Source organism: Cryptomeria japonica, chromosome 6, assembly GCF_030272615.1.
Source record: "Cryptomeria japonica chromosome 6, Sugi_1.0, whole genome shotgun sequence".
NCBI classification, from domain to species: domain Eukaryota; kingdom Viridiplantae; phylum Streptophyta; class Pinopsida; order Cupressales; family Cupressaceae; genus Cryptomeria; species Cryptomeria japonica.
This window is the reverse complement of record NC_081410.1, coordinates 619,931,533-619,945,990: the sequence shown is the minus strand read 5'-3', so window position 1 is coordinate 619,945,990 and position 14,458 is coordinate 619,931,533. Positions and strand designations below refer to the sequence as shown.

The window sequence follows — 14,458 nt, the reverse complement described above, 5'->3', positions numbered from 1 at the left end:
AATCCATTTTGCATTTCTAGTGTATTTTTTTCTGGATTCGATTGTGTGTATATTTTTCCATCAACGTTTCGAATCACACTCCGTGATTCATCATCAGGATGATAAGAATTCCCAAGACATGAAAGATATATGTACATGATCCTTATAATTTACTAGTCTGAGAAGGACATGAAAGAGATTAGAAAACTGGGATGCTTTAGCAGTAGAATTATCATCCAAAATAGAAAGGAAACTTGTGCGATGATCACGAGGAGAAATTTTCACCTAGGTTGAGGAAGATGGCGTATTGGAGGCATGAGGGGAATCTGATTCCAAGTGTCTAGTAGAAAAACAACTCCTACATTGAAAAGGGATGTTGTCATAGCCAATTAGTTGCATCCAAGGGGCCCCATTTACCTTTAAAATAATCTTGCAAGGTAAAGATTTGGAGAGGTAAAAATCCACTAAAATCTAAGTATATGAAGTATGAGAAAAACTAAAACTTTCTATATCCACTTTCAAGAAGCGACCAACACATACGAAGGTTTGCACTAGAAGTGTAAGGGGAGATAAGACAATCTCATCCAAAAAAGGAGAAACACTAGTAGAATCTTTGAGAGGGTAGAGAGAGGCGATCCAAGGACAAATTGAGAGGGGATGCAAGTCCTATTCTCAATTTCCAATAGTTAAAATGACATCTCGGTCATCAAAATAATCAAAATAGGTAATAAATAACCCTCTAGCACGAGGATAAATTTCCAATCTACTCCCCTCCAAGGGAATCCAATTATTTGAAGTTCATCAATGTAGATTAGAAATTGATGGCAACAGGCAAATAAATTTGTAAATAAAATCCTTATGTTATTAGAAATACACACTACCAATCACTTCAAGGCCCCACTCTTGCTCTAGGGCAATAGAGGCACAAGGGATTGAAACACATTTCATGTTGGGAGTTTTCGTAGAATCCCTACACAAAATGGGTAATAACACTTATAAGAGTGTTATATGGAGGAGTTCTATTCAAGTTGATGATGACACATTTTATGATGTATTTTGTGTCTCTTCATTACAAGTCAATATCCTTTCCACATATTAGATTACTCATAGTGGGCATGGTAAGAGAGTAGATTTCATGCATAATTTAACACTCATCATTTAGATATACATAATAGAGAGCTTATTTACATTCACAATGTTGATCATGCATCACACTTATATGAGTTCTCCTATTTCTCTCCCTTTAAGTATGCAGTTCCATTGACTAGTCCTAAATCTAATGCATATAGACTGGATCAAGCATTTGAGAAGAGGTTCAGTAATCCACCATTGTTCTTGAGAATTCTCTTACATCTCCTCCTCCACTTTGCACTTCTTTAGAGATTAGTTCAATTCTATAGATTGAGTGTTCCCTTCTAGATTTTGTATTGTGGTATGAGTAATTTCTAAATATCATAACATTGTTTGATACATCATACACTCCAAACATTTGGAACATTCTTTAGGATCTTCACTTCGTCTTTGATGGAAGCTTGAGGATTCCTATCATCTCATCATTATCAATGCCTTTTGAGGTTGTTCATTAGGTACATTCACAATTGTTTGGATTTACTTCATTTCATTTGACATCTTTTGATAAAGACATGTGGATATTTCAGTAGTCTTCTATGACACCCATCATGAGACTATCCTTCCATCTCCTTTTATGGATTTTATTCTTCTTTGACAATTGGATTTGTTTCTTCCTAGAGGGAGGAATATGGTTTTCCACTCTTTGATCTCTATCAACATTCATCCTCAAGCCTTCATCTTCAACTTTGGAGCTTCTCTCTTATCGGGGGAATGATTCATCTCTTTATTTGTCTCCTAAAAGGGATCTAAAGTGTAATTATGTATCTTTTTCATTTCTTTTTCTATATTTTAGAGAGGAATTTTCTCCCAGTAATTTTTTTGGTTTCTTCTTTGTTTGTGAGAATTCCATTGGTTTGTACATGGGTACCTAATTAGGTATTATTATTGGGACCCATTCAAGCTTGCTTTTTGCATTCATTAGCTCTTTAACTTATCGCTAAGTTAATATTAAAGTGGGGTGTTGATGTAATTAGGATATTATCTAGTTATTTAACTAATTAAGTCTTTTAATTTCTTTATTCACTTAAGCTAAACTTAGGTGTTTTGGTCTTTATTAAATTAGGCTAATAATGGCTTAAGTTCTCCCATTCATTATGATTATGAAACTTGGAACTAACCTATATAATATTGCTTTAGGGTTTAGCTTAGGGGTTTAATTCATCCTTTTCATAAAGATTCATTCATTTATCTGTAACATAATCTTTTTGTGCATCAATACAAAAATTTTAAGTATTTGAAAATCTACTTCCTTGATCTTTCTTTGTGATAGGTGTTGTGCTTGCAAATAATTCTTGGGTTTGTGGGATTGAATCCATAACTCCAGAACTCTAAAATTAAATTGATTACATAGTTACAAGGAAATTAATATAAAATCAATATACCATAAGACAATAAACTACATGGAGAAAATAATTTTAGCAAGAAAAAAGCACACTGAAAAATACATAAAACCCTACATTTCAAGATACATCAATATATCACTTATTTATTATCATGAAAGAAAATAATACCATATATGATCTACCTACCATATACAAAAATTGCATTCTGTGAGAAAAAAATAGATGAAGAATATTTTGCATGTAGCTATAGATTTGGTAAAATGGATTTGGCATTAGATTAATTGAAGATAAAACAGATCAAGGTGCAATTAAATTCCATTAGTACTTTTTTTAGATTCAATGGGTTTGTTCACACTTCTCAAAGAATTGGAACAACTTAGAAGGTAAACAATTGAAACTTGCACTCCTAGCTTACAAATAAGGATCATTCGTACCATTTACCATTAACGCAAAACTTAGATGAATTAATGAGCTATTAAGGATGATCCTTCCCTCTCAATGAAGTGGAATATATTTCACCAATCTATAACCCCTACTATACTTGGGTCAGACTTTATCTTTCCTCCATAGAATAAATAAAATTACGAATATTTTCTTTCAAAAAATAATTGATAATATCAATTGTTTCATTTATTATAAATGCTATAATGCATATTTATTTTTCCATTAAAAAATTATATTTATTTTAGTATAACATAAATTTAATAATTAATTTATAATTAAATAATTCAACTAGTAGAAATAAGCCTTTAATTCAATTTATGTCATTCTTGTAAGTTACAAATGATCAACATCTTAAAATGATAGGCATTAACTTGTGATTTGCAAGACCAAGCAACAACACTAAAACCCAATAAATTTAGACATTTGTGTATATCTACATTTTCAAGGCAGTCTTTGCATTCCATTAAAACATGAATAGCTCATCTGGAACCTATAGAACTATTTTTGAAGTTAGTGGATCTTTGTTTAGGCACTTTCTAAATCTTGTTGCACATTTTCCTAAGTAGACGACAATGATAATCAAATGCTTTTAATGCAAAACACTTTCTTACGGCTGTGATTAAAAAATTCATCATTTTTGTCAGTGACATTTTAGTAATGATATCGAATAAATTTCCAATGTAGGTCTTGCTTTTCTCCTCCGCGATGTTGGCAAATGCAGGAACAAACTTGATAGAGATTCATCTCTTTACTGTCAATTATCTAATGTTTTATTTATTTCAAATATGACTGGATATCAATCTATCAACGTATCTATCAAACGGGATTTATTCTTTATTGGAAGGTATATATACAATAAACTTTGATGGCTTGCCATGATGGTAAAATCATAGATTAATTCTTGCAAACAGCATGTAATATTAGCGAACATTATCTGCGTGTGGGTAATATCCTTCGAGGCTGTGCAGTGTTATAATGTCGCATTAAAAAAGAAATGCCCAACTAGTGCTATTGACTTCATACGTGATCATGCTCTACGTCAGTAATCACTTTGCATGCAAACGTATTTCTATGTTTTGTACTGGTCAAATGATAGTGGAAATCTAATTAAATTTTATATAAAAACGATGTGAACATCCACCTCCTTTAATTAAATTTTATATAGAAAGGTGTGAACATTCACTTCCTTTGTCCAAACGACTCCACTCAGAATTGTATAGTGTTCAATCCACTATAGCAACATCTTATCATATTATGCACTGAATTCTCTTGAAAGTTCTCTGTCAAGAAATAGCGTACAATGACATTTGACAAAAAGAAATAGCGTACAATGACAAAGCGCTCTTTTCCGATTAAATAATATGAAAAATGTCGCTGATCAAGACTTTAATTCTATCCAATGTCTAGTACTGGATCAATGCTAGCCATTCTGCTGTCATTTCTTTAGTGAGCTGAATTTCTGTGGGGCTCTCGGCCACTAGAAGCAAAATTTTGTAGAATGTCGGCTATTAGTAGCTTTTTCTATTATATTATTTAATTAATTGTTTTGTTCAATATAAAAAAATGGTTCGTAGGTAATTTTTTTGTAATCTTGAGACATTTGATAGGAATAAAATGAATTCTCCATCAATTTTTTTGAGATTTGTTAATCTGTTATTCCTTCTCATGTTTGTGGGAATATTTATTGCTAACTAGATATGAACTTGACAAGTGATTGAGAGTTCCAAGTGAGCTCTAAATATTAGTGACACTATTATATATAGAGAGACTACAATTTAGGTTTTTGGTTTTGTTTTTGTTTTAACTCCTATCAAATTGATATCAAAGTTATGGTTTATGTTTTAATAGCTTACTGTCAAATTTATAAGCATGTATAGAAGTAACTTTGAAAGTTGGTACTAGCAACAAAAAATTGATAGACAAAAGAATCATGTTTTTCGAAATAAATTCAGCCTGTCATGTTAATAAATTTTTGTGGGTTTTTCTAGTCAATGAATTCATACTAACCAAGTAGTTTATGCAACATTGGTAAATGCCAAAAAGACCCAATTGTTGGAGGATAGTAGAAAGTATAAAATTCCATAAGTCTAATTAAAATGACGTTGATAGAAGCTTTCTTGCATAATACTTGTAGCTAACTAAGCAATGGAGGATGGAGAGTAAAATAGTCTTTAGGGGACTAATTAGATGAGGACTTTAAAAATTCAATTGCTTGCGAGAGATTTTTAAACTCTTAAAATGAAGGATGGAGAATCTATTTCAAACTTCCATATAATATTTTCTTCCTTAAAAACTAAGGTAATAATTGATGGTGAAGCTATGGAAGAGAGAAAAAAATTCAATGGATCTTGATTGAAGTTTGCTGTTAATATTTAACCTAACAATTACTGTAATAGAAGAGCTAGAAGATCTATTCAAATGATTGTAGGTGAGTTAATATAATAACTTCAAACACATTATTAATGATTGGATAGATGAATCCCATCCTTGAAGAAAGACATTATGCCTCAAAGCAATGAGAAATTTAAGAAAAGAGGAAACAATGGTAGAGGAAGAGGCTACTCTAGAAGTGAAAACTAAAATAGCCAAGAAGAAACAAACAACTCACAACTTCATTCCTATCATAAGAGGAATAGAAATGTCTCAAACCGAAGGTATGATAGAAATAATGTTTAATATTGTTATGTTAAATGTTTGGTCCTCTCACAACTGAATGTATAAAGAGGTAATGTGACCAAGAGAAACAAACTCTTTATATAGAAAATGAAAATATACATAAAAATTAGAAATGTCAAACATGTTCCATATGTATGACATAAATGAGAAGCATTCTTGGAATTTGGCTTTTAGACAACACTTGTAGAAAATGCACAAAAGGTAAAACAAAATTATTGGTTACAACTAACTAGAATATCAAAATTTAGATTAAAATGGTGAATACAAAAGTTATAGTTGTCAGAAAATTTTATCTGATTATTTGCATCTAGCATGGTCATTAAAGAGAAATGGAGAATATTTATTAGACCTTAGACATAAAATTTAATCTCCTAACTATTGGATACCTAGTTGAAAAATACCATAAAATTTTGATACAATTTGGATAGTACATTATGTTTGATAAAAATAAGAGTAAGACATAACATTGTATTACTCCAAATAAAAAATAATAAGACGATTTTTCTAATAGATGCAAACTCATTTCTAAACATAATTAATAAGTTTTATTCTTAATGACATGAATAGTGTAATATCACCATAGAAAGCAACCTTCAAGAATGGCATAAAAGACCCCTCTAGGATTTCAAATTTAAGGCACACATACTTAGGTTACTCTAGGCTTAATCCTTTATCTAATTAGATATTGTTGGTTGGTTTTCACTATATTAAGTAGGAAACTCTTCAAACCCATTTACAAAGCACTTGTTAAAGCAACAAAAGGTGGCTCACAACATGTGAGACACGAAGAAACAAAAATAAATAAATAGTAGAAAGACTCGATACAAAAAATAAATAAAAAAAGGGACTAGGAAAACACCTACCAAAACTAAAAGACTAGCTAATTATCACCTAGAATTTTGAGGCCATTGATGTCTTGCAATTTCATGTTTAAAACTCTAAATTGTCCACAAACAACATTTATTTGTTAATATTCTACTCCTAAGTCAGAAAGATGTCAATGTACGAGTTTTGTTTTGATTTTACTTTCTTACTAGAATAGGGAGGGTAACAAACATAATAAGTGGCATCCTTGCCTCTTTTCTGGTTAGCCTTCATTTTCTCAAGTTCTTATTGAAAGACCTACAAAGAAAGTATCAGATATTTAACTATCTCCTTGTAGTATGCAATTATGTCTTGAATATTTTTTTTAAAAATCTTGATTAGCCTAGAGATTACCAACCACATGATCCATTCTAGTCCTCTTCCAAGCTACTATCATGCTTGATATTCTCCATCTCTTTCACTAGAACAAATGAGATATCAAAATCTTCAGTCAATCCCTTCATTAAATCGTAAATCCCCTCATCAATTACTCATTGAGCTATTCTACAACTTTAGTTAGGATTAATATTTCTAAATTGCCACTTCAAGATCTTATTATGGAGGTTGTAGGCTTTATACAACCCATTCAACTTGTCACATGTAGATCCTCACAAAGCTTACAATTGGGGGATTTTGAGTAGCTAACTAGTCCATAGAACCTACACTAAAATCCTTCTCTCCCCAAGAAGAGGAATAGGGACCTAAAGGGTGGTTGTGGCTAGATGTGAAAATAGTAGGGGATCATTTTGAGGAAGGCAACTAGGTAGACGTTCAGTAATCATTCAAAATAGCTATTTTTGGGGGTCTTCAAAGACAACAATTTTATATTTAGGAGATATAAGATAATTTGAACAAAAATGCATGGGGAGTTCAATAGGAAACATTCTCCTTCATAGTGGGTTTTTAAAATAGATGAGGTGATAGTAGGTTTTTTAGTAGAGTTGTTAGGGTTCAATTCCATAATTAGGGTAAGACATAAATTGAGCCAATAAAGATGATAAATGAGGTCCTAGTAAAGTGGAACATATTTGTCATTGGTCAGAACTACACTCACAAACTGAACTAAAGAAGAGTGAATATAGAATGCAACCTTCATTTTTGCATTATATCTAAAATAATTAATTATAGGAAAAAAATGGAAATGAAATATTTTTATATGACCATGTAAAGTAACATACCTCATAAGGACCTTTACAAAAGTCTTTGATGCCTCTTATGTGTTCTTATGATTAAACATCATTTTGTAGACAACTAATTTTATCCCTCCCTCTAATTTTTTTTACATCCTACTCGTAGTTTCCTTTGGAAAGCCTTTTTCTTTGGAATTTTTTTTTTTTTTTTTTTCAAGGTAAAAGACATTAAGCCTGAAATATATTAATATAAAACGATTTACATAAAGAAGGATGATCAAGTTCTGAGAACAAAAAAAAGGGCACCAATAACAAAATTTGCCCTGAAGAACACTATGGACATATACATGATAATACGACCAAAACAAAACCACCACCAAGATAATGGGGTGAGAAAAAACAAAATGCACCGAAGAGACATACCCTCCTTCTCAAACTCGTGTAGCGAAGAGACTTTTTCTATGAACTGAAAAACCCATGAAAACATTCTTCTTTTAAGAACGAATCACCTTCTTAGAGGGTTTATTGCTGGGCAGTCTTGATTCATCATGAAGAGGTGTGTCATCTCCATGAACATGGTGAAGAGGGGTATTCCCTCTAGAAATATTTAACTGCAATCCATCGTGAAGAGGTCTAGAAGCATTCTCCCAAGGACCCTGCAGAGAAAGATCAGCGTTGTGGAGTTTGTCAGATATATGTACATGATCCTTATAATTTACTAGTTTGAGAAGGGCATGAAAGAGATTAGAAAACTAGGATGCTTTAGCTGGAGAGATGTGCTCCATGAAGGCCAAGAGGGATGCCAAGTTAGATCCCTCAAGAGGGATGCTAATGGTAACTGAAATGAGCTCCATAATCACATTGAGCAAGATACCCCTAACATGTGGGTTTTTAGTGTGTACAAAGTTTTGTTAAATTCTCAGGACTTTAGGAACATATAGAGAAAACCACATAGGTCTTTTAGACAATATGGTTAATACTCTACCTAAGAAATTTTGGTGGTGCACAAATGACAGCATGGAACATTGATGTCCCCTAAAAATAGAGAATAAAGATCATCTAAAAAAACAAAAGAATGATTTTCACTAGTGTATAAAAAAATAATGGACTAGATAAATAAAGCTTAGATATGCTAAATTATATTAGATTATAAAATGACAAGAAAAGGATAAACATCACCAAGAATACTTAGATAGTTTCAAGAACCTTTAGCAAGCAACTTCTCTCTAGCACCTATGCACAAAAGACTAAAAATGTGTGTTGGGTGGCTATATAGGGGCTTGCCATTATCAAGCCTCCACTTTTGTATTTTCACTTCTACAAATAGTCAAGACAAAGAGATAGATAATAGACATTAAATACATGAGAAACAATATGATATTAAATGAAAGTAAGATAGTATGCTCAAGTAAGACTTAGAAGCTAAGAAAATCCAAACAACTTGCAAAAGCAATAAGGAAGCAACAATGGTTCCAAAGAAAGGCAAATTGTGTCTAGAGCTAAGTGAGAATGTTGTTGTGAATAAGAGAGTATATCGAATGCTATAATGCTATTTAAGAATGTTGTTGTGAGTATGGAATAGGAAGAATGAAGTTCAAAATGGAAGAATGTAAGAATGAAGTTCAAATATTGCTCTTGGAGGCAAAAGGGAAATATAGAGTACAAAATAACAAGGTTATATTGTTCCAATTGTCATTGTAGGTTGGAAGAGACATTGCACTATTGAAACATGAAAAATTTAACATCTCCATGGTTAGTACAACACATATTTTGTGAGATTCTAGTGCATCACATAGACATCTATGTGTGGCAGATTGGTCCAGATGAAAACTAGATAATGATTAGAGAATTGGGTATTCATGGCAAGTTGGGAGTTTTTTGGATTAGGAATACGGAAAATTAGTATAATTCTCTTAAATGAAATTAAAGGGAAGGTATATGTGATGTGAAATTCCATAGGATGTAATTTATGACAATATAAATATATTAAAATAAAATAATGTAAATATTTAAAAAGAATCTATGACTTAATTTGTATGATATATTTTTATCTTTAAAATAATTATAAATGCTAGGTAGATATAAATTAGCTAGTGATTTGCATAGTCAAATTACAACACCCAAAGTCAATACATTATATTTAGACAATTTCAAATGCATAACTTCATTTTCTAGGTAGTCTTTGTTTCACATAGACATATGGAGAGCTCATATTTTACATGCAAAATTGATCCTAAAGTTAGTGAATCTTTGTTTATGTAATTTATAAATATAGTATCTAGCACATTTTCTAAAGTGCATAACAATGGTAATCAAGCATGATGGAAGTGTATCCATTTACTATCAATTATGTAATGTTATTTTATTGTTGAGAGGCATTCTACTATGCTAAGAAAGGGTGGAGTATAAGGAAGTGAGCATGTCAATAAAAAAATCTTACTTGTTACCTTAAATTTGATTGCCTTTTAGATATAAAAATATGAATATTTAATGATAAAGTTAATATTTCTATGATATGTAGTATACAAATCAAAGAAATATAAATTAATTGAAAGGAATGACTTAAAAGAAATTAATTTTAAATTTAAAGTTTAATCAATATCTTTAAATGTTTGAATAAAAAACAATTCATTTGTTGATTTGATATTATTTTTATTTGTTAATTTAGTTCAAAATTTGATTGGCACAAAATTGATCGAAATAATAAAGTTTAAATAATTAAATAATCAACCAAATTAAAAAATACAAGAAATAGTACAAACAGTAAAATTTATGTATCCACACATACATATAATAAGTTTAAATGGACATCTTTAATACTTTTTAAATAAATATATTTAATATCTATATTAATAAAATATTTGTTTACCACCAAATTTATGATTGAATCATAATGGTGGATATCGATATCTGATCGATAGGATTTTTTTTTCAATGGAGGATAAGCACTAAACTTTGATAGACCGCCCTGATGGTAACAAGAATGCATTAAATTTGTAGTAATATCATATAATATTACCAAACATTGCCGCCCTGATGGTAACAAGAATGCATTAAATTTGTAGTAATATCATATAATATTACCAAACATTGCCTGTGTGCATACTATCCTTTGAGACTAACCAGTGTTGTAATCTCAAAATGGCAAAGGTATACTAATGCGATTGATTTTCGTCGTTACTCACCATGTACTGAAACGTATATTGCTATGTTTTTTGTGATCTAATGACGGTGGAAAGATAATAAAATTATACATACAAATGATGTATATAACTGGATTCCACTCAGGATTGTATAATATTCATTCCACTATAGCAATATCTTATAAGAGAAACCTGCTTCCCGCAGTTTGTACTCATGCCATTGATTTCACATCTACTGAATTCACTTTAATATTCTCTTTCGAGAAAAGATGCAAGGCATTTCATCAGAGAAACGGAGCACAAGGCCTAAGCGCTGTTTCTCGATTAAATGTCCAAAAAATGTCGTTCGTATGCTGGCTTCAATTATACATGATTCCTACTTGATCCACCTTGGCTATTTTGTTGCCATTTCTTTAGTGGGTTTGATTCCTTTGAGACTTTCACCCACTAAAAGCAAAGGATACTTGAATGTGTTTGATGCATTTTACACTAGTGTGTCAGCTGCAACTGTAAGCAGTTTGGGAGTTGTTGCCATGGAAGATCTCTCAAACTTCCACCTCGTAGTGATGATCATACTCATGCTTCTAGGGGCAGAAGTCTTCACGTCCTCCTGCTCTCTCTTCCTTGCGAGGCTCAACCATTATCGATCAAACCTGCATCATCACTCGATGAATAGTAATCAAATGATTGATTTGCATCAATACCAAATCACAAGTTATGATGATAAATCTACAACACACTTTGATCATTATCTCCATGCAAAGAATCAGAGTAGAAGAGAATCAATAGTGAGCCCTAAAACGGCTATAGTTGGTCTCAAGGATATCATTGGTGATGATTTAGAGCACCCTGAGATAAAGGATTCGAGAGAAAAAGCAGCAGAACGTGATGTTACAAGTGATGCTGAGAACGTCGTGGATGGTGATTTAGAATATGAAGCTCTTACTCTTCTTGGCTATTTATGTCTAGGCTATTTTCTGTTCGTTCAGCTAGCTGGAATTATGCTTGTTTACATCTATTTTTGTGTATCCAGAGGTGGAGAGAGGATTCTAAGCGACAGAGGCGTAAGTAAGTCTATGTTTGCAGTGTTTACAGTGGTGTCGTCGTTTACCAACTGTGGGTTCACTCCACTGAACGATAATATGATGCCCTTGAGAAAGCACAGTCTTTTGCTTATGATATTGATGTTTCAGATACTCATGGGGAACACCATATTTGCTCCCTGCTTCTCAGCAATCCTACACACACTACGTCAATTTTCAGGAGTGGGGGTAAGGAGAAAAGTATATGATTATATTGTGAAAAATGGGCGGAGACTGTTTGCAGATCATTTCTTCTCCACGGGACAAAATATGTGGATCCTTCTGAGCGCTGTGGGATTTCTCACAATTCAGGTAGTTATGTTATTTGCTTTGCATTGGGATACGGTAGCTCTGGATGGGCTCACGGCGTGTGAGAAGGTGTTTGGTGGAGTGTTCCAATCAGTGGCTATTAGGCACGCCGGAGAAAACATTGTCAATCTGCAGCTTCTCACTCCTGCTCTCCTGATTGTCTACATCGTTTTCATGTAAGTTTTCTTGGCTGCTACTTGCTATTTAGCTGATTCTTTTCTATTGGGATCTTAGTTTTGTTGGTATCAAGCCCCAAGTAATTTTTCATACTTTTCTTTAGTTGGTATCAAGCCCAAGTAAATTTTCATACTTTTCTTTGTTGGTATGAAGCCCCAAGTAATTTGACATATATATATATATATATATATATATATATATATATATATATGCACAGTCTTCATATAAGTTTTTCATATTTTTTTATTTGGGTTGGTATTGAGCAAGTAATATCATCTGCATGTTAGTTTTCTTGTCCACTAGTTGAGTAATTGATATTCATTTCTAGTATCTTAGTTTTATGATGAATCTTATGTATATTTGAACTATATTTTTTTTCATTTTGATGTATTTTAATGGTGATAAAAGGTTTTTAGCACCTTATCCACTCTATAAGGTGGGAGAAGACAGCATGAATATAAAATCATTGTCAAAGAAGGAGTCAAGTATCAATGAGGAGAAATGGGATATTAGAATGCAATTTGAAAAGCTATTCTTGCATGATTCATGCTATCTTTTTATAGCAGTTATGTTCATTTGCATCACAGAAAGGCACAACCTTTCTCAAGATCCACTTAACTTTAATGTTTTGGCTATCGTCTTTGAAGTTGTCAGGTATACATGTAATTCACCTATTGAAAAATATTATTTTAATTTTAATTTTTTCATGTTTAGTTTTCTTTATATTGTCACCACCTTTATGTAATTTGACATTTATATATATATGTTTGTTTGGTGTTTACAGTGCATACGGAAATGTTGGAATTTCTTTAGGTTACAGTTCTGTCCTATTTAACAAAATGTCAAAAGATTATTGCAAAGAGGTAACCTATAGTTTCTCTGGGAAGTGGAGCACCAAAGGAAAACTCATAATTATAATGGTGATGTTCTTTGGTCGTGTTAAGGGAATCAAATCATCTTTGAGAAGAAAGCCCCACATCAACAATGTAAATTTGTGCAGTTTTAGTTAACTCGTAGAAAGGCAACGCTATGTAACTAATTTGAAACAAACTATCATGATGTATAATGGAGCATGCATATTGTATAAATTATTGTTTCATGTTTAATTATATTAATGAATACTAAATATTTCATATTTATAAACAAGGTTTTGTTCATAATTCACCATAAAATTTCAAAAATATTAGAACATACTCTATTTATTTTCTTTATTTTTTTATTTTATAATATAGAAAATAAGGTATTGAAATAACTATCAATTTAAAGAAATGACATTAAAGATACAAAATATCAATTTTATAGAAGTAATGTTGAAAATAAAAAAGTCATCACAATACCTATGTGTCTGCAAAGAGATAAATATTCTTAAATATCCTTTTATATTTGAAAGGTCTTTGGACTGAGCTAAATATTTCTAGTAATTGATATCAGAGAATAGACAAAACATAGATTGAGAAATCATTGTTGCAACTAAAGGATTGAGGCAAGTTTTTCCATAATAGATCATATGAAGAAATAATAATTAATTTGAACTTGTTAAATAGGGGCACCTAGTCAAATACAAGGGTGAGATTGACAAATACTAAAACAATTCCTTTTATTTAAGTATGCAAAAAAAATTCAATCAATTATATTTAATTTGTACTTTATGTTGGACATGAAATTTGAATCACTCTAATATTCTCTAAAATCATTATTACTATTATAACATTCTTAAAAAATACTTTCGCTATAGGAATTTTTCACATTCATCTATAAAATATCACACACATGATGGTAAGAAGAGAGGGTAAAGCCTATTAATGATATTGGAATTGCTAGTGGTATACATGTCTATAATATAAGGTTATATAGTAGAAGAGAGGAAAAAATATTTTTGTTATGGGAAAATAAAGTGATTGATATGATCTAAATAATTGGAGGAGGGATAGGGTTAGAGGGTGGAGAGATAAAGATAGTGAGGGAAAAATTTGTCCAGGATGTGTTTTAGATTATATTAAGTGGGGAAGGGCTCCAACCCATTATACATCCATATCAAAAACCACCGGTAAGGAAAAATAAGGGCTTGGAGAGAGTCCACCAATAGAAAAAAAATGAAGAGTTTACAAATAGAACTTAAAACAACGTACTAAAAATGTGAAGAGACAAGAACCACAAAAAAATACTAGCCATAAAATAGC

General features: G+C 31.5%; 1 protein-coding gene across 1 annotated transcript; it reads left to right on the top strand.

The window, feature by feature from the left end:
* The first annotated feature begins 10,979 nt into the window (after positions 1-10,979).
* LOC131043637 (cation transporter HKT1;3-like) lies at positions 10,980-13,288 on the top strand. The gene is made up of 3 exons (XM_057976869.2): positions 10,980-12,277; positions 12,687-12,932; positions 13,063-13,288. The coding sequence occupies exons 1-3, from the start codon at positions 10,980-10,982 to the stop codon at positions 13,286-13,288; spliced, it is 1,770 nt and encodes a 589-aa protein (XP_057832852.2).
* The last annotated feature ends 1,170 nt before the right edge of the window (positions 13,289-14,458 follow it).